The sequence below is a fragment of the Mytilus trossulus genome, chromosome 8 (genome assembly GCF_036588685.1).
Source record: "Mytilus trossulus isolate FHL-02 chromosome 8, PNRI_Mtr1.1.1.hap1, whole genome shotgun sequence".
Lineage (NCBI taxonomy): Eukaryota > Metazoa > Mollusca > Bivalvia > Mytilida > Mytilidae > Mytilus > Mytilus trossulus.
Genome location: NC_086380.1, coordinates 54,007,579 through 54,030,009, shown reverse-complemented (window position 1 = coordinate 54,030,009; position 22,431 = coordinate 54,007,579). Strand labels below are relative to the sequence as shown.

The following is a 22,431-nucleotide window of genomic DNA, read 5'->3' as shown; positions in this document are numbered from 1 at the left end:
TAGGGGCCAAAAAAGGGCCCAAATTAGCATTATTCTTGGTTTTCGCACAATAACTTTAGTTAAAGTAAATAGAAATCAATGAAATTTAATCACAATGTTAATGACCACAAAAGGAAGGTTGGTATTGATTTTGGGAGTTTCGGTCCCAACAGTTTAGGAATTAGGGGCCAAAAAGGGTCCAAAATTAAACTTTGTTTGATTTCATCAAAATTGAATAATTGGGGTTCTTTAATATGCGGAATCTAACTGTGTATGTAGATTCTTAATTTTTGGTCCCGTTTTCAAATTGGTCTACATTAAGGTCCAAAGGGTCCAAAATTAAACTTAGTTTGATTTTAACAAAAATTGAAACCTTGGGGTTCTTTGATATGCTGAATCTAAAAATGTACTTAGATTTTTGATTATTGGCCCAGTTTTCAAGTTGGCCCAAATCGGGGTCCAAAATTAAACATTGTTTGATTTCATCAAAAATTGAATAATTGGGGTTCTTTGATATGCCAAATCTAACTGTGTATGTAGATTCTTAATTTTTGGTCCAGTTTTAAAATTGGTCTAAATTAAAGTGCAAAGTGTCCAAAATTAAACTTAAGTTTGATTTTAACAAAAATTAAATTCTTGGGCCTCTTTGATATGCTGAATCTAAACATGTACTTAGATTTTTGATTATGGGCCCAGTTTTCAAGTTGGTCCAAATCAGGATCTAAAATTATTATATTAAGTATTGTGCAATAGCAAGTCTTTTCAATTGCACAGTATTGTGCAATGGCAAGAAATATCTAATTTCACAATATTGTGAAATAGCAAATTTTTTTTTAATTAAGAGTTATCTTTCTTTGTCCAGTATAGTAAGCAAGAAATATCTGCAAGAATTTTTTTTAATTGGAGTTATCTTTCTTTGCCCAGAATCAACTTGAATCTTTGTTATATACAATCACTTTTTACTACCAACTGATAAATTTAAATAATCTTTACCATTCAGTGATAACAAGCAGTTTTTTTACATCATGTATTTAAATGAGTAGTAATTGTTGCAAACTCCATTAGAATATTTTAATTGAAATTAGTTTTGGAATAAGGGAAAGGGGGATGTGAATAAAAAATTGGGTTAAATTTTTCTCATTTGAAATTTCATAAATAAAAAGAAAATTTCTTCAAACATTTTTTTGAGAGGGTTAATATTCAACAGCATAGTGAATTGCTCTTAAGAGAAAACAAAAATTTTAAGTTCATTTGAATACATTCATTCTGTGTCAGAAACCTATGCTGTGTCATCTATTTAATCACAATCCAAATTTAGAGCGGAATCCAGCTTGAATGTTGTGTCCATACTTGCCCCAACCGTTCAGGGTTCAACCTCTGCGATCGTATAAAGCTACGCCCTGCGGAGCATCTGGGGCAATATGCGCAATTGTTATTCCATAGGCCGTAATGGTAACGTTTTCTTCTGTTGCTCAGCCCATATCGTAAACTTGTATATGTATGATGGCTTGTTTCGAAGCTGAGACATTTTTACATATGTGGTTAAATTTTCGGGGTACGAAGTGTGATTCATTTTTCCGTAATTTAGCAAACCCCGAGTATCCTTTTGCGATGTCGCTCCTCATGGTAAAAAATCCCAATTTTAACACAATAAGTTCTTTGAAATTTTAATACTTTGAACACATTTCATAGCTCCATGGTTTTTACACATTTATTCTGTGTTCCCTTATTTTCTAAATTAACACTAATGGTTCAGCTCAGTCATTTGTTTATCATAGAAATGTGTCAAATATCACTACACAGAGATTTTTTGTTTACACGTGACTTTTGTGTTCCTCATTTCAAGGCGCATTAGGGATATTGTCCCATCTGGTTGTGTTTTGGTCTGTTTTTCTCATACTTAATGCAATGGCTATAATAGGTCTACTATATTTGGTGTATGGAATGATTGTAAGGTGTACATGTCTAGCTGGCAGTTGTCATCTGACCTTGACCTTATTTTCATGGTTCAATAGTCAAATTAAGTTTTTGAGTTTTGGTCTCTTTTTCTAATTCTATATGCAATAGGTCAACTATATTTGATGTATGGAAATATTTCATGATCTTATTGTCGGTTGCACACATTTTTTTTTACCTTGACCTCCTTTTCACGGTTCACTGCTCATGTTGCTCAGTGTTAAGATTTTGTGTTTTGGTCTGTTTTTCTTAATCTATAAGCAAAAGGTCAACTATATTTGTTGTATGGAAGAATTGTTAGCTGTACATGTCTGCCTGGCATTGTCCATCTGACCTTGACCTTATTAGCTCACCTGGCCTAAAAGGCCATTTGAACTTTTCTTATCACTTGGCGTCCGTCGTCGTTGTCTGTCGTCGTTAACAATTTTCCAAACATCTTCTCCTCTGAAACTACTGAATGGATTTGAATGAAACTTAGCATGATTGTTCCTTAGAGTATCCTGCACAAAGTGTGTGCTTCGATTTTTGATCCGTCAAAAAACATGGCCCCTTTTACTTAAAATAGAACATAGGAGTCAAATGTAGTTTTTGGCTTATATCTCAAAAACGAAAGCATTTAGAGCAAATCTGACATGGGGTTAAGATGTCCATTAGGTCAAGATCTATCAGCCCTGTAATTTTCAGATGAATCAAACAAACCATTGTTTGGTTGCTGCCACTTAATTGGTAATTTTAAGGAAATTTTGCAGTTTTTGGTCATTATCTTGAATATTATTATAGATAAAGATAAACTGTAAACAGCAAAAATGATCAGCAAAGTAAGATCTACAAATAAGTTAATATGACCAAAATTGTCAATTGACCCCTTAAGGGGTTATTGTCCTTTAATGACAATTTTTTACAATTTGTTCATCATATTTGCTAACTTTAAAAAATCTTCTCCTGAAACTACTAAATAGATTTGGATGAAACTTGGCATGATTGTTCCTTAGATTATCCTGCACAAAGTGTGTGCTTTGATTTTTGATCCGTCAAAAACCATGGCCGCCGTTACTTAAAATAGAACATAGGGGTCAAATGCAGTTTTTGGCTTATATCTCAAAAACCAAAGCATTTAGAGCAAATCTGACATGGGGGTTAAAATGTTTATTGGGTCAATATCTATCAGCCCTTAAATTTTCAGATGAATCAAACAACCCATTGTTGGGTTGCTGTCACTAAATTGGTAATTTTAAGGAAATTTTGAAGTTTTTGATCATTATCTTGAATATTATTATAGATAAAGATAAACTGTAACAGCAAAAATTATCAGCAAAGTAAGATCTACAAATAAGTTATTATGTCCAAAATTGTCAACTGACCTCTTAAGGGGTTATTGTCCTTTAATGACAATTTTTCACAATTTGTTCATCATATTTGCCAACTTTAAAAAATCTTCTCCTTTGAATAAAATCAACGGTACCAATTTTGTTGCACCAGATGCGCATTTCGACAATACATGTCTCTTCAGTGATGAAACTGCTGTATCAATTTCAGCCAAACTTAGGCTAAATGAGTTTCAGAGTTTCAGAGTATCTAGTATAAATTTTATATTTCATTTCCTTGTATGTCAAGAAACATAGCTCCTATGGCTAAAATAGAACATAGGAGAAAATTTTTTTTTTTTGCTTTTGAAGAAAATAGGACGATTCAAAGAACATTTAAATAAATTGAAAAGCCAAAATAATCATTGATGAGAGATTAAACCAAAAAAATTCAGGTGAGCGATTCAGGCTCTTGAGAGCCTCTTGTTTTTATATGGTTCATTGGTCGATGTTTAGTTTTCTTGGATAATGTTAAGTTTATGTGACAGTTGTAATAAAGCTTCATATTTAGGACTATCTACAAAATATCAATGATTAGTAGAGAAGGCGAGACATTTCAGCTTGTGCACTCTTGTTTGTCCTTGACTTAACTTTCACAGTTCCATTGGTGAGTGTTTTTTAACGATTGCAAAAATTGAAAATGTTTTGGTTATGTCTTGATCTGTTTTTCTTAACTTTTACAATCAGGTCGATATATTTGTTGTATATGGGATGTTTGTAAGGTGTATATGTCTGTCTGACAGGTATCATCTAATTACTTTGACCTCATTTTTATGATTCATATGTCGATGTTAAGTTTTCATGGTTTAGTTTTTTTCTTGAATACTATAAATAAAAAATATCAACTAGAGTGATAGTAAGGTGTACACCTCTTCTATCATGATTCATTGGTCAATGTTTTGTTTTCCTGTTTAATACTGTTAAGAAACTTCAAGCAATAGATCAACTATATTTGGTGTATGGAATGATTGTAAGGTGAACATGTACATGTAATTCCGGTTTGTTTTTTATACGACCTCAAAATTTGAAAAAAAAATCGTCGTATATTGCTATCACGGTGGCGTCGTCGTCGTCGGCGTCCGAATACTTTTAGTTTTCGCACTCTAACTTTAGTAAAAGTGAATAGAAATCTATGAAATTTTAACACAAGGTTTATGACCACAAAAGAAAGGTTGGTATTGATTTTGGGAGTTTTGGCCCAAATAAGCATTTTCTTGGTTTTCGCACTTTAACTGTAGTTTAAGTTAATAGAAATCTATGAAATTTTGACACAAGGTTTATGACGACAAAAGAAAGGTTGGGATTAATTTTGGGAGTTTTGGTTTCAACATTTTAGGAATTAGGGGCCAAAAAAGGGCCCAAATAAGCATTATTCTTGGTTTTCGCACAATAACTTTAGTTTAAGTAAAAAGAAATCTATGAAATTTAAACACAAGGTTTATGACCATAAAAGGAAGGTTGGTATTGATTTTGGGAGTTTTGGTATAGGAATAAGGGGCCCAAAGGGTCCAAAATTAAACTTTGTTTGATTTCATCAAAATTGAATAATTGGGGTTCTTTGATATGCCGAATCTAACTGTGTATGTAGATTCTTAACTTTTGGTCCCGTTTTCAAATTGGTCTACATTAAGGTCTAAAGGGTCCAAAATTAAACTTAGTTTGATTTTGACAAAAAATGAATCGGTTGGGTTCTTTGATATGCTGAATCTAAAAATGTACTTAGATTCTTGATTATTGGCCCAGTTTTCAAGTTGGTCCAAATCGGGGTCCAAAATTAAACTTTGTTTGATTTCACCAAAAATTGAATAAATGGGGTTCTTTGATATGCCAAATCTAACTGTGTATGTAGATTCTTCATTTTTGGTCTTGTTTTCAAATTGGTTTACATTAAAGTCCAAAGGGTCCAAAATTAAACTTAGTTTGATTTTAACCAAAATTGAAATCTTTGTGTTCTTTGATATGCTGAATGCAAACATGTACTTAGATTTTTGATTATAGGCCCAGTTTTCAAGTTGGTCCAAATCAGGATCTAAAATTATTATATTTAGTATTGTGCAATAGCAAGTCTTTTCAATTGCACAGTATTGCGCAATGGCAAGAAATATCTAATTACACAAATATTGTGAAATAGCTTTTTTTTTTCATTAGAGTTATCTTTCTTTGTCCAGAATAGTAAGCAAGAAATATCTAATTGCACAATATTGTGCAATTGCAAGAATTTTTTTTAATTGGAGTTATCTTTCTTTGTCCAGAATCAACTTAAATCTTTGTTATTTACAATATACAATGTATATTCACTTTTTACTACCAACTGATAAATTAAAATAATCTTTACCATTCAGTGATAATAAGCAGTTTTTTAACATCTTAATATTTCATGATGTATTTAAATGAGTAGTTATTGTTGCAAACTCCATTATAAAGTTTAATTGAGATTAGTTTTGGAATTAGGGAAAGGGGGATGTGATTAAAAAAATTGGGTTCAATTTTCTCATTTGAAATTTCATAAATAAAAAGAAAATTTCTTCAAACATTTTTTTTGAGAGGATTAATATTCAACAGCATAGTGAATTGCTGTGAGAGAAAACAAAAATTTTAAGTTCATTAGAACGCATTCATTCTGTGTCAGAAACCTATGCTGTGTCAACTATTTAATCACAATCCAAATTTAGAGCTTAATCTAGCTTGAATGTTGTGTCCATACTTGCCCCAACCGTTTAGGGTTCAACCTCTGCGGTCGTATAAAGCTACGCCCTGCGGAGCATCTGGTTTTGACCTTGACCTCATTTTCTTGGATCATTTTACATTTTATATGATATTTGGGACTATCAACATAAAGTCAATGGTTAGTAAGAAAATGAGACATTTCAGTATGTGCACTCTTGTTTTACATTTTGCCGTAATATCTTTCAAAAATGTTTGTTAGATAGAAACTTTAAACAGAAGAAATGATGAGTAAGACAACATCTACATATATGAATTGCCAAATTCATAAAACAAAGTTTCAGTCGCATACATGTCCAATGTTCTTGACCTCATTTTCATGGTTCAGTGACTACTTGAAAAAAAAGTTAAGATTTTTTGTGATGTCAAATTCTCTTTTATTATAGGTAATAGGTTAACTACATTTGGTATGTGCATTTCTTGCAAGGTCCTCATGTCTGTCAGACAGTATTCAATTGACCTCCTTTCATGTATCAGTGAACAAAGTTAAGTTTTGGTGGTCAAGTCCATATCTCAGATACTATAAGCAATAGGTCTAGTATGTAAGGTGTACATGTAAAATTGGTAGGTGTCATCTGACCTTGACTTCATTTTCATGGTTAAGTGGTCAAAAGATAAGTTTTTGAGTTTTGGTCTCTTTTTCTTATACTATATGCAATAGGTCAACTATATTTGCATGTTGTATTGAAATATTAATGATCTATATGTCAGTTGCTTAGGTTTTATTTGACCTTGACCTCATTTTCACGGTTCATTGCTCAGTGTTAAGTTTTTTGTGTTTTGGTCTGTTTTCCTTTAAATATAAGCAATATGTCAACTAAATTTGTTATATGGAAGAATTCTTAGCTGTACATATAAAAAAGAAGATGTGGTATGTTTGTCAATGAGACCACTGTGAACAAGAGACCATAAACAGCTATAAAAGGCCCAGATATTTTAAACAATTCAAACGAGAAAACTACATGCCTGTCTGGCATGGTTAATCTGACATTGACCTCATTTTTATGGTTTAATGGTCAATGTTTAGTTTTCTTGGTTAATGTTAAGTTTATGTGACACATCCCATCCCAATGGGAACAAACTGTGCCCCTCTACTTGCTGACTTGTTTCTTTATTATTATGAGGCTGACTTCATGCAGGAACTTCTTAGGAAGAAAGATAAGAAGTTAGCAATATCCTTTAACTCTACTTTCCGCTATAGATGACGTTCTTTCACTAAACAATTCAAAATTTGGTGACTATGTGGATCGCATCTATCCCATCGAATTGGAGATAAAGGATACTACAGATACAGTTAAGTCGGCTTCATATCTTGACTTACATCTAGAAATTGACAATGAGGGTCGGTTGAAGACAAAACTTTACGACAAAAGAGATGATTTCAGCTTTCCAATTGTGAACTTTCCATTTCTAAGTAGCAACATTCCAGCAGCACCTGCATACGGGGTATATATCTCCCAATTGATACGATATTCCCGTGCTTGCATTTCCTATCATGATTTTCTTGATAGAGGGTTACTGCTCACAAGGAAGCTATTAAACCAAGAGTTCCAAATGGTGAAGTTGAAATCATCCCTTCGTAAATTTTACGGACGCCATCACGAGTTGGTTGACCGTTATGGAATAACCGTTTCACAAATGATATCGGATATGTTCCTTACGTCGTAACTACAATCCCCTTCCCTTTCATGAATTTGACCTACAGAATTAGACTATTTACCGGATTTGTAATCACATAAGCAACACGACGGGTGCCGCATGTGGAGCAGGATCTGCTTACCCTTCCGGAGCACCTGAGATCACCCCTAGTTTTTGGTGGGGTTCGTGTTGTTTATTCTTTAGTTTTCTATGTTGTGTCATGTCTCCTATTGTTTTTCTGTTTGTCTTTTTCATTTTTAGCCATGGCGTTGTCAGTTTGTTTTAGATTTACGAGTTTGACTGTCCCTTAGGTATCTTTCGTCCCTCTTTTATTACCACTGGGTCGATGTCTCTGCTGGTGGACATTTTGTCCCCGAGGACATCATCCGCCCAGTAGCAAAACTACAATTGCATGAACTTACGAAGAACTAACAGGAAACTGGCTCGGACGTCGCCCAGTATAAAAAGGTCCGAAACAGACCTCACCATGGACACGGTGTCGTCTGATACGGCAGGTGTCCCCTCATCACCAGACATGACAAATAACCCAAACACGACTCATTCAGATCATCGTCCTAGTGACAACAGCAATATTACACATATACAGCCTTGTTCAGTTCTCCTTAAAGACATTTTGGTTTTTGATGACACAGTACAACACTGTCGCATTTCAAAATGTGAGACCAAAGCCTGCAAAACTTGTGCTATTTTAATTACAGATGCTGAATTCACTAGCAATTTGACCAAGAAGTCATATTTTACCAGAAGTTACGATGATCTGAATTGTAAATCGATAAATGTCGTCTACGGATTAGAGTGCAACCTTTGCGGCTTGGTATACGTCGGTGAAACGAAAGGAAGGCTAAACAAACGTATGTGCGGTCATAGATCAGACATTAACCTCAATGCTAATGACATTCTATACCAGCATTTTAATCAGCCCGATCATTCCATCGTTTCTATGACAGTTCGAATTATTGAAAAAATATACCATAGCTCGAACAATCCTAATCTTTCAACGACTCTCCGTAGACAAAAAGAAGACTACTGGATTAGACAATTGGGAACTGCAACACCGTATGGCTGCAATGACAAAATTGGTGGTATAGGTATTCTATCTAGTCCTTCGTGTAACTCGGTGAATGTGATGAATATTTTCAACTCGACTCCTCGACGTAGACGTAGTCATGGCCATCGTCATTATACATCACCTTCTCTGCATGATGTCTCTATTAATGACTTGCTGCCATGCATACAAAAACCGTTAGGTATTCATCACATTCGCACGAAACTTTATTCATTACCCCTTTCAAAACTTCATTCTCTGTTCAATTTATGTTTGGAATCCACTGTTACAAACCCTCATTCAAACCAATACAAACTACAAGCTATAATTTCGGATATTGCCAGTCACAGACTTTTCAAGCCAGTTCGCATTGGAAAAGATGAAAAAGAGAAAAGATCTTTTCTAAATCTTTCCTTTGCCAACAAAGGTCTCGATGGCGTCAACCTAGGCAATATCCTTCATCATAAATTAGTTCAATCGAAAATACCTCCTTATTTCAAAGACCAGTCTGTACCAATAATTTCTTATACCTATACCAAACCTATTGCAACTAAAATTTTCAATTACAAACGCGTTTTGCAGGATCTCGATATTGACGACTTCAAGTCTAAACCTCCTGATTGCACTTGTGCTAGTTTCCAATTCACATATAATCCTGCTGGCCACGTTATTACCGGTGACCTTAACATTGTTAATAACACTTCTCTACGAAACGTGTTATCGAAAGGTCCGAAATATCGTGAGCCTAAATCCATCAATTGGAAACACAACTTTAAAATTTTGATGGATTCAGTCGAGGATTATGCCAGGCAATGGGCTAAGCGCGAGAAGGAAGACGTAGACACTCTATCCGAATGGATTAAGGCAGTGAGGTCGTTAATACAAATCAGAATTAAGAAACTGAATGGGTCCATCAATGCCCATGCTACGTCAATCTTCAAAGATCCAAATGTTGCTAAACACCTATCTGACCTCCATGATGAATATGTTGTTGTCCCCGCAGACAAAGCCCCAAATAACATCGTTTTTATCTGTAAAAGTCATTACATTAATTGTTTGATAAACGAATTAGGTATAGACAATTCACTTGGAAACCCAACATATACCCTCACGACACTTACCAAAGAGGAAATCCTGGATAATCATAGGTCTGTTCTTTGTTCCTTTGGTATTTCAACCAAAGATGAAGAACTGGATCTTCCATCACTGTATTGGATACCTAAACTACATAAGTGTCCTTACACACAACGGTATATTGCTGGGTCTTCCAAGTGCTCCACGAAACCCCTTTCTATATTATTAACATCCATTTTATCAGCAATCAAAGACGGGCTTCAAAGTTATTGTGAAACTGCCTATTCTAGAGGTGGCGTGAATCAGATGTGGATACTTAAAAATTCCAAAGATCTTTTAGAGTACATACAATCTAACTCTCTTTCATCTTGTAACAGTATTAAAACATTTGACTTTTCTACTCTTTACACAAGTATTCCACATTCCAAACTAAAAGACAAATTAAAAGAGTTGTTATTACTTTGCTTCATAAAAAAGAATGGCCAACGTAGATACAAGTATCTTGTCTTAGGGAGGGATAAATCATACTTTGTAAAGAATCATTCTGATTCAAACAAAAAATTCTCTGAAACCGATATTATCAAGATGCTTGATTTCTTGATTGACAACATATTTGTTACGTTCGGAGGACGTGTTTTTCAACAGACTGTCGGCATCCCAATGGGAACAAACTGTGCCCCTCTACTTGCTGACTTGTTTCTTTATTATTATGAGGCTGACTTCATGCAGGAACTTCTTAGGAAGAAAGATAAGAAGTTAGCAATATCCTTTAACTCTACTTTCCGCTATATAGATGACGTTCTTTCACTAAACAATTCAAAATTTTGTGACTATGTGGATCGCATCTATCCCATCGAATTGGAGATAAAGGATACTACAGATACAGTTAAGTCGGCTTCATATCTTGACTTACATCTAGAAATTGACAATGAGGGTCGGTTGAAGACAAAACTTTACGACAAAAGAGATGATTTCAGCTTTCCAATTGTGAAATTTCTAAGTAGCAACATTCCAGCAGCACCTGCATACGGGGTATATATCTCCCAATTGATACGATATTCCCGTGCTTGCATTTCCTATCATGATTTTCTTGATAGAGGGTTACTGCTCACAAGGAAGCTATTAAACCAAGAGTTCCAAATGGTGAAGTTGAAATCATCCCTTCGTAAATTTTACGGACGCCATCACGAGTTGGTTGACCGTTATGGAATAACCGTTTCACAAATGATATCGGATATGTTCCTTACGTCGTAACTACATCCCCTTCCCTTTCATGAATTTGACCTACCGAATTAAACTATTTACCGGATTTGTAATCACATAAGCAACACGACGGGTGCCGCATGTGGAGCAGGATCTGCTTACCCTTCCGGAGCACATGAGATCACCCCTAGTTTTTGGTGGGGTTCGTGTTGTTTATTCTTTAGTTTTCTATGTTGTGTCATGTGTCCTATTGTTTTTCTGTTTGTCTTTTTCATTTTTAGCCATGGCGTTGTCAGTTTGTTTTAGATTTACGAGTTTGACTGTCCCTTAGGTATTTTTCGTCCCTCTTTTATAAAGCTTTACATTTAGGACTATCAATATAATATCAAAGATTAGTAAAGAAGGTGACATATTTCAGCGTGTGCACTCTTCAAGTGTTGTTAAAAATATGAAATGTAGTATGATTGCTAATGACACAACTATCCAGAGTAGTTCAAATGAAGTGGATGTTTGCAATTATAGTCGACCGTAATATGGTCTTCTAAAGTGAAAAAAAACCCTGGATAGTCGTCTATAAAATGCTTGAGTGTACATGTACTTCAATGGTTACTGTGCTGCATGCAGTCCTTTGGGTACTTCCTGTTCTACTGTGCTGCCACATTCATTCAAGTGTACCTCCTTGGTAACTGTGCTGCATATAGTTATTTGAGTGTATTTCCTTTGTTTCTTTGGTACACGCAGTTATTTGAGTTTACCTTCTAGGTTTCTCTGCTGCACACAGTTATTTGAGTGTAATTTCTGGATTACTGTGCTTCACACATTCGTTTGAGTATACTTCCTGGGTAACTGTGCTGTATGCAGTCATTTGAGTAATTTCTGGGTTAATGTGCTTCACACATTCGTTTGAGTATACTTCCTGGGTTTCTGTGCTTCACACACACAGTTATTTGAGGGTAATTTCTGGGTTACTGTGCTACACACATTCGTTTGAGTATACTGCCTAGGTTAGTTACTGTGCTGCACACAGTTATTTGAGTGTAATTTCTGGTTAGCTACTGTGCTGCACACAGTTATTTGAGTGTAATTAATGGGTTCCTGTGCTACACTCATTCGTTGAGTAAACCTCCTGTGTCACTGTGCTGCAAACATTCGTTGTACATAATTATCCATTGATCCAAGGGCCAAGTGAGCTTTTCTCATCACTTGGCGTCCGGCGTCCGGCATCGTTAACTTTTACAAAAATCTTCTCCTCTGAAACTGCTGGGCCAAATTAAACCAAACTTGGCCACAATCATCATTTGGGTATCTAGTTTTCAAAACCGATGGAAATCTGCATTAGCTGTTGCAATGCAGTTAAATACAATATATGTACAGGTATTCTTTAGTTTTAAATGCCTAATAAATAGAGTTATGATATAACGTCACAGTTGGATTTTTTTTTATGAATATTATATACTAGCAATATAAGAAACCAAAGAGTATTTGTGCTTGTGCTATACAAATAGAAATTTGTTAATCTAAAATAAAAGGTCTGTATATTGCACACCACAAAAAAGACATGTGAGTAGGCTCGAGGTGTTGGAGTACTAAAATTTAACATTCCTATTGATTAATCGTGATTTTTATGAATAGTTGGGACAATACCCCTAATGCGCCTTGAAATGAGGAACACAAAAGTCACGTGTAAACAAAAAATCTCTGTGTAGTGATATTTGACACATTTCTATGATAAACAAATGACTGAGCTGAACCATTAGTGTTAATTAAGAAAATAAGGGAACACAGCATAAATGTGTTAAAACCATGGAGCTATGAAATGTGTTCAAAGTATTAAAATTTCAAAGAACTTATTGTGTTAAAATTGGGATTTTTTACCATGAGGAGCGAGATCGCAAAAGGATACTCGGGGTTTGCTAAATTACGGAAAAATTAATCACACTTCGTACCCCGAAAATTTAACCACATATGTAAAAATGCCTCAGCTTCAAAACAAGCCATCATGCATATACAAGTTTACGATATGGGCTGAGCAACAGAAGAAAACGTTACCATTACGGTCTATGGAAAAACAATTGCGCATATTGCCCCAGTTCCTGAAAGAGGCTGCGCTTTACAATACCGGTGCATATTTAACATGTTTAATGAAAAGAAAGAAGAGTGAGATATTCACCAAAGAGGAAATAACACAGCAAAAATGAGATAATAGAAGATCCTACAGGGTTGACACCTCAAAAGATTCCGCCACCAGTGATTGTAAACAACGACGAGTAGACTTACTAATGTGTATTGGGGTTTAGCATTTTTTTAAGATACCTTGCTCCCTCTTTTCGATTGGGTAATTAATTATCAAAAGTACCAGGATTATAATAAACGAGGGAATGTAAACATTTATAAGCACAGTAAAACATTTTTGTACATCAGAGGTGTGTTGATATGACACAGTCCTTTATAGATGTGGATGTATCTAAGAAAGATATTTTAAAGTCGGAAATTTCATACGTAAGTTTAATTGATTGATGGGCGTTGTTTGCAAGGGTGATGAAATAATCCAGTTTTTGTTGGGATTCAATCCATTTCATGTTTGGATAAATAGGCTGAAATAATTTGTTTTTCTTATTTGCCCATGAAAATATTGACATAAAACGGTGCCATTTTCGTGTCCATCGTGTTCCGTTTATTTGAAGGTAATGATCACCATCAAAGGTGAAATTGTTTCGTTTTAGAACCAGAGTTCTAAAATATTGCACGAGTCCCATACTTCCCTACAAGATTGTATGCCGTCATCATGAGGTATGTTGGTATACAATGAGGTGACATCTAAAGTAATAAGGAGGGTTTTCGTCCCCATCGCTTTCCAGTTTATTTGAAGGTAATGATCACCATTAAAGGTGAAATTATTGCATTTCAGAACCCGAGTTAGCAGCTAGACTAATCATTCAGTAGTAGAGTCCCATATTTCCTTACAAGATTGTATGCCGTCATCATGAGGTATGTTGGTACACTAGTGTCTTGAATGTGGGAAGAAAGATTTTCTACATGAGATCTTAAATGAAAATCGATGAATTCCGAGATTTTCTCAGTCGGATGGCCTTTTGCGGATACAATTGGTCTACCAGGGTTGTTAACGTTGTGTATTTTGGGAAGAAGATACAATCGACCAGGCTTGGCATTCTCTGATTTTTAAATAACCAATTGTATCCTCATCTATGTGATCGTCATCGTCCATGGTTTGCAACGCTGTATTGATTTTGGAACTATACTCGAAAGTAGGGTCATAGTCTAGCTTCTTATAAACTCTCTCACCAGAGAGCTGACGCACTGCTTCCGCGATGTAGTTAGCTTTGTCCATTGTCACAACGGCACTACCCTTGTCTGCTGGTTTTATCACAATATCATCTCGGTTTCTCAGCAATTGTATGGCTTTTTTTCTCGTCAGGAGAGGTGTTAAAAAAAGACGAGTAATTGTTGCTAGCTATATGAACAACATCCGATTTGATTTTGTCGATAACATCTTCCAGTGTAGCAGATTTACTAGGTTTTGGAATGGATGAACTCTTCTTTTTAAAATACGTAATTCTGATTTCTTCCTCTGAGTCAGACGTGTCTGAGTCTTCTTCATTATCAGCCTCTTTATCCTTGTTTCTAAAATATTCTTTGATTCCGGGGGTTCTGGCAAAGTTATCAAGGTCATCTTCCAGTTTCATATTTTCTATATTACTGGGAGAAGGGACACAATTCAAACCCTTAGACAAGACTTTAGTTTCGTCCTCAGATTATCCTTTTGGAATAATTCCTTGATCAATGTTGGTTATAAATATATATAGGAGGCTATTCCGAACAGATTTAACAAAGAGAAAACACTTTCCACTTTCATCAGAAATGAGACTGCAAGCTTTTTAAAACAGCTTTTACTTAATGTTCTATATCTTCACACTGACTATAGAATATGAAGGAACTTTTCCAAATATGGGGTAGAGATTTCGGGAATCATAAATTTATTAAAATGATTTTACTGACTAACATTATAAAATTAAGGAAATCAATGAGACATGAGTTCAAACGACGAAGATAAAACAATTATATGATACATCTTTGTTTACATTCAATGATATATATATACAATGATGTCAGTAGTATTAAAATAGAATACAGGTAAGGAGAAATTCTTACTTTAAACATGTGTTTAAAAAAAGGTATTGCCTAAAATAGGTAAAACATAGTAAATGACCAACAAATAGACCCATTTACCCATATATGGAAAAAGTAAAACCGTGACCAAAAATAATAGAAAGCAAAATGTTTGCTATAAATTGGATAAAAATCAAGTAGACTGACATATTAAAGGAGAATCAAAGCTTTCGTGTAACTCAATATTAATTAAGGTAAAACATTTGATATTATTTAAGTACTATTATTTTTTTAGCTCCATCTTAAATCAAATTGAAATGTACATGTCTCACAAACAAGTGTGGACACAGAAGTCAGTGGCGAGCGTTCCGGGGGTTGGAACACCCCTTTTTTGGGACGATCAATGCATTTGAATGGTGACATATAGTTTGTCCCGGGTTGGGAACCCTCTTTTTAAAATGTCTGGATCCGTCCCTGCAGTTCAATGTGAAATGATTAGTATCCGGGGCCCAGTAATTCTTTTTTATATTGTTAGTATGAAGTGTTTCCTTCAGCAAGTTTATGAATGGTGGTGCCCCCACCTGAATTGTTCGACTGACGAAAGTCTTTTTTATGTCATTTTTATATAGTTCTGTTTTAAAGAGAAGATTTAAAGGCCCATGTGGCATATAAGAATTTCAAACAAATATATGGCATGAATAATTTTTTTCTTAGAGAACAACCATTTAAATACAAGAGAGAAACAATATCCCGATGCCCAATTTGACGGATAATCCAGATTTCCGACCCATACCTTATAGTGTTAAATACTGAAAAAAAATTTGATTGGAAGCGTTGAAAAACTAGAAAAAGAAAAGTTTCCGTTTTACGCGAAAAATTCAAGACAACTCCGACAAAAACACACCCCTCCTCCTCCCCCTCAGGTGAAGTAAATTGGTTGGTCCCATGCAATATCATTTTTCTCTGTTTGGCAGCACGTACACTCTCCAGTATAACGCCGCAGATCTTCACAGTTTCATATTTAAGTGCAATATTTTGTATTAAATGCAAGAGATGATCTTTTAAGAAGTATCTATAAAGGGGAAGGTGTTCTAACCATTTGTTCTCATTCAAATGCATTGATCTTTCAAAAAAGTGGGTTCCAGCCCCTGCACACACCCTTTCTCCCTGGATCCGCAACTGTTTCATAGTGAATGTTAGTATTGATTAAACATTTAGTCAGTCTTATGTGAAACCTTTTTAATTCGGATGTTGGCCATCTTTAAATTTGGATTGGTAACAAAGACTCAAACTGTGGTAGCTTATTAGTAACTCCGGTTTTGGATCATTTCACAGCAGTTTAAATCAATATTGAGACAGAAAGACTTCAAAGAAGACTCTTTAAAAAAAATTGTACAATCTATTGGTTTTTTTTGTCCTTGCGGCCGTTTCAAACTTATAATTCATATCCCCCACCCAAAAGAAAAAATGAAAAAAAAATGTCTTATTCTTAGATTCAAGAAATGTTGTCTGTCTAGACTTCAACGGTTTACTTAAATAAATATAATTTATGAAGGTTGATTTAACTTAAGAAATAATTCTATCATGCCATGCTCTATGCTCATTTTAACATGGGTAGGCATTATATTTGTTAATATCTTAATACCGAGCGTTAGCGAGGTATTAAATGTTTACAAATATAATGCCTACCCATGTTAAAGTGAGCATAGAGCATGGCATGATAGAATTATTTCGATTCTAATAGGAATATTTTGAACTTTTGTACTTCGAAGCGGACCTATAGTAGACACTCGATATGTCGCCATTTTGATTTGATGAACAAAAGCGTTATAGAAAAATCAACAGTTTATCAATAATAAAAAGAACAGAAACATTTAAACTTACTTTTATAATGTTTTTATTTAATTTCCTAGCGAGCAACACCAACAAAAATGGCCATTTTGATATCTGGCGATGTTCAAAATTCATCTGACGTTGCAATTTCAATTGTGACGTCAATCACGTGCAGCCTATGTTCTATTAGAATTAGAACATGGCTTTGTATCTAAAGCTAAAGAAGAACGTCATATTAGAATGTCTATTTGATTGATACCTGTGGAGATTCCAACCCTGATCATCAGCATAATGTCATATGTTACTTAACATTCACTCCTCATGAAAGATTGTTTTTCTTTTTATATATTTTTTTTTTTTTTAGCAGATCATATCGCTTCATATGCAGATTATTAATAAGCTGTCTACACACTCTTTCTAGCTGTCCTACATTTATTTACAGTATAGTAGAAGGGATTAGCTATTAGTCTACTTCCTCTTCAAAGTAAGATTTTGCTAAAAGTTCACTGCCCATATCAAATTAGTTATTATTCTTTTTCCTTTAAGATGGCTATGTCAGGAGTTGGTCTGTGTGATAAAGTTGTAAAAATATACGACACCAAACTGAAAACAAAGCATTTATTAGACGCTCTAGTACTGTTAATAAATAAAGAAGAGAAGAGGCAAATAGTGGCCGAACATGAATTTGAAGTCGGAACCTTACCCTTTGAAGAACTAAAGAAAATTCTGCCTGCGAAAGAACCAAGATACGTTTTATATGATTACAACTACACCACAGAAAATGGACAAAAACATAGTAAAATCATTCTTATTTCGTGGTGAGTAAAGCGGGCTACCCTTATCTACAAAACTAGTTCCTATTCAAATACAAAGCTCGCATTTTTATGAAAAACCGGCATTCACTTCCGGTTTGCAGGTTTGAAGTCCAAAAAGCGTGTGTCGTGAAGTATGAGACGATAGAAATTATGTAGAAAGCAAGATTTTAAAACAGAATAAACATTGTCTCATTAAGACTAGTGATATTAACAACCTGAAAACGTAGATAAGATGTTCATCTTGCCATTCTTAGATAACCCTTGGCTAGCGAATATGTCTTATTGTCTATTTCCAGCTGAGACAAGCAATTTTGTTATGAAATTCATGCCCCCTATATATGTCCTTCAAATTGAAAAGAAACGCCAATTTACTGATATAAAAAAAAAAAAAAAAAACTGCATCAAATAGTAAAAAAATTTATTTTTTTTTTTGTCAAATGGTGGGCACATAATAAAAAAATTTCCAACCATCATGACTATGTAAATGACAAACTTTAAAATGCAATCCAATATATGTTATCGATTAATAGGATACACTAAAGCAGCAGTTATTAGTTTGATACCGGTCATTATCCAGCAAAACCTAAAAAGAGATTATAGTATGTACATGCATACACATGATCATGAATTAATTGAAAGGCTGGGTGGGGTAGAATACATGCAGCTTGTTTTTGCATGCAATTCCATGTTTTCTTCACGCCCTGTCCTTTTGTGATCTTTTTTAGAATTTTAGAATGCCTGCCTTAATTTGAATATCTGTTTGGCAAGTCATATTTTAGCAAGACCATTTCAAGTGTTTTCCTTAGATCAAAATTTTAATGGCCTTCCTTTTTATTGAATTAAGTAATTATTTTGAACAGTTTTGAAGCGTCGTACATGTAGTTCAAAAACAATTCAGGATTGAATCTAAAAGGGAAAACATAGCTGTGTACCTCAACCGATGTAAAATAGACAATTTAAAAGGGAACCAGGTGATTATTTGAGTAATAATTGTATGAAAATTACCACTGTTCATGTAAATAATCCGATGTTTGTGTTTAATGTTTTATGTTTATACGAATCAGTCAGTCAAGATGTAAGAATTTGGATGTGAATTTATGACGGCCCTCATAATCTTAAAAATATAGTTTTGAGTACAAATGTAGTATGAAAAATCCAACGCTTCAATAAAAAATTTAAAAAAACAAATGCGTACAAAAAAGACGAAAAACAGAAGAAATTATATGTATCATAAGTCTTACTAGACTTATCTTTGAATATCCTAAGTTCTCGTGTTAAGGAGCTGTAGACCTAGGTTTAGGCAAATACTTCTTTAAAATCATCAGTATGACTTTCACCAGAACGTTTGTGTCCACAATTATCATAAATTAATTCTAGGATTCTAAACTGTATCTTTTAAGAAAACTTGACTTTAACATACACATCACCGATTTAAAGAGTTGTCTCCCTGAACCAAGGTCTACCCCTTAAATTATTATTATTTTATACATGTACATGTATTAACTCTAATGATGTTTTTAATAAACCGATTTCTTTGTTTTCAGGAGTCCAGATGAAGCTCCAATGAAAGAAAAGATGATATATGCATCCAGTAAAGATGCTGTAAAAAAGAAATTACAAGCTATTAAAATAGAAGTGCAAGCAAATGACCTAGGTGATTTAGATGAGGCAGATATTGAAGCTAAATTGAAAAAAATTTAGGACTTATATTGACAGCATTGTGTATAAAACTTTCAAACATAGCTCTATGAATCATAACTTTACTGCTTAAACTTTGTGTCACTAACAAGTGGCAGTGCAGTTATTCAAATTGGTGCACTCATTGACTGTTGCCATGGAAATGCCACTCTTTAAAGTACATCAAGAACTATCAGCTTATCGTTTATCCTGCTTCTGATAGCTGAGTTTGTGTGGTTAAACATTTGTGTCCGTTTGTTGCCATGGATTTCAAACTTTTTTCCCAGAGAACTTTAAATAGTGATGAATAAAAATTTTGCTTTGTTTAGATTGTTCATGGATTTGTGTTACCAGAAGAATTAAGACTTTATTTAAACATTGAATTATTTAATGTTTGTTATTTAAATATTGTATTTCCTGTACAATGATTTTTATATGTGTGTTGAGATTGTCAGTTTAAGATAATCTGATGTGAACAGTAATACATCCTCCCACGGGAAATGTGTGGTATGATCAGATAGCCATGAACAATAGTAAATATAAACAATTAAGGAAATAGACTAGATTTTTTCTACAAATTTTGTATAAATGTCAAAAGTATTATAAAATGCAGAACAAAGAATTTATTTTTCCCTCTCTTATTTCTGTAACATGTTTTTTTAATACATGCTAATCTTTGCTGGTGCATTTAACGAATTTATATGTTTTTGGTTTTTTTTATTTTGCACAAATGAATAATTTTAAATAACCACAATAACAATGTTTTGGTTATAATTATTGAGATTTGTTTGTACTTGGCAACAGTCAGATTCTGTTTCTGTCAGAAATAAATTGTTGAACAGGTCTTTTTAACTGAAGACCAAAGTTCCAGTATTGTGAATTATATAAAGTAGAAACGATAGGGCCTCCCACCTCATTAATCTTTGAACTTTTAACACTGTCCAGCGATGGATATTTGTATGGCCTAATGAGAATTACTGTATTTTCACAGAATTATAGTGCTTAATTATCATATCATAATAATGTTTGGTACATAAGTGGAAAGACTTTTATAAGCAGGGTTGTATCATCTCAATAGCCGTTATCTAAGAAAAGAGGGATCAAATTTTGTTAGTTTTCATGTTTTTAACATGAAACATTTGCCACTGGACATTAAGTAAACATCAATCAATCTGTTTTTCAGAGGGTTTGCTTGTACAAATCAGCACAAGAATATTTGATAAAACTTTATAATTAAATTTTTACTTTTGTAAAAAGACCATGCAAAATTGAAACGTAAAGTTTTTCTAAAACAAATCTTTATTTAAAATAAACTATAAACGTGTTTTATGTATAAAAACCAAACAACAATAAATATAAAGCTAGTCATTATCTGTATGTGTACAATCAAAATATATGTGTTTGTAAGGACCCCCCACAAAGCCAAAGGTAGTATAGAAATATCTCTAGAAATGACACAACCCTGTGATTATGGAGCCTCTTGTTTGTAATTTATTTTTGATAGAACGGAAGGAAGCAGGATGCTATAATCTGTTTAACAAATAATGGGACAATTAATAATCAATAAAATTTTTGATACTTCTTATGTAGTATGTTTATCCTGCCTTCGTAAAACAACTTAATCCAGGATAATATAGATTGTACTTTACATCGTTGTTGTTTAAATGTTGTATTATAGTATTGATGTACAAATGTACCTGCCAATTTTCAATATCTCCATGGGAATTCTATGTGCAAGAGAACTTTTAAGATTAACCTCATAAACTGTCATAATAAATTTGAGAATGGAAATGGGGAATGTGTCAAAGAGACAACAACCTGACCATAGAAAAAACAACAGATGGTCACCAACAGGTCTTCAATGTAGCGAAAAATTCCTGCACCTGGAGGCGTCCTTCAGCTGGTCCCTAAACAAATACTAGTTCAGTGATAATGAACGTCATACTAATTTCCAAATTGTACACAAGAAACTAAAATTAAAATAATACAAGACTAACAAAGGACAGAGGCTAGTGACTTGGGACAGGCACATTTTAGTCCCCTGTCGACGAAGTCAAACAGGACTATAGGTTTGCACTCTGTCTACCTGTCAGTTTTAACAAATTGTTTTTGTGCTTGAAGGTGTTAATTTGATATTTGTTGTATTGTTTTATCATGACAAGTTACAGATCAAAGTTCAAATTTTGTTTTGGTCTGAAGATTAGTACAGGGTCAACTATATATGTTGTATTGAAATGTTTTAAGATGTACATATCAGTGTGGTTTTATTGTCGAGCCTGCGACTTAGTTGCAGAAAGCTCGACATAGGGATAGTGATCCGGCAGCGGTGTTAACTCACTTCTTAAAAGCTTTATATTTTAGTAGGTGGAAGGCCTGGATGCTTCATACTTTGTATATAGATGCCTCATGTTACGATGTTTCCGTCAGTCACATAGCCAATGTCCTTGACCTCATTTTCATGGTTTAGTGACTACTTGAAAAAAAAGTTTAGATTTTTTGTAATGTTTAATTCTCTCTTATTAGTTGTAATATGATAACTATATTCGGTATTTGCGTACCTTGCAAGGTCCTCATGCCCATCAGACAGTTTTCACTTGACCTCGACCTCATTTCATGGATCAGTGAACAAGGTTAAGTTTTGGAAGTCAAGTCCATAACTCAGATACTATAAGCAATAGGTCTTGTATATTTGGTGTATGGAAGGACTGTAAGGTGTACATGTCCAACTGGCAGGTGTCATCTGACCTTGACCTCATTTTCATGGCTGAGTGGTTATAGTTAAGTTTTTAGACGACCGTATATTGCTATCACGTTGGCGTCGTCGTCGTCGTCGTCCGAATACTTTTAGTTTTCGCACTCTAACTTTAGTAAAAGTGAATAGAAATCTATGAAATTTTAACACAAGGTTTATGACCATAAAAGGAAGGCTGGTATTGATTTTGGGAGTTTTGGTCCCAACATTTTAGGAATTAGG

General features: G+C 34.1%; 1 protein-coding gene across 1 annotated transcript; it reads left to right on the top strand.

Annotated features, from left to right (window-relative positions):
* The first annotated feature begins 17,498 nt into the window (after positions 1 to 17,498).
* On the top strand, positions 17,499 to 21,039 carry LOC134681151 (destrin-like). The gene is made up of 2 exons (XM_063540608.1): positions 17,499 to 17,783; positions 19,325 to 21,039. The coding sequence occupies exons 1-2, from the start codon at positions 17,512 to 17,514 to the stop codon at positions 19,479 to 19,481; spliced, it is 429 nt and encodes a 142-aa protein (XP_063396678.1). The 5' UTR covers positions 17,499 to 17,511; the 3' UTR covers positions 19,482 to 21,039.
* The last annotated feature ends 1,392 nt before the right edge of the window (positions 21,040 to 22,431 follow it).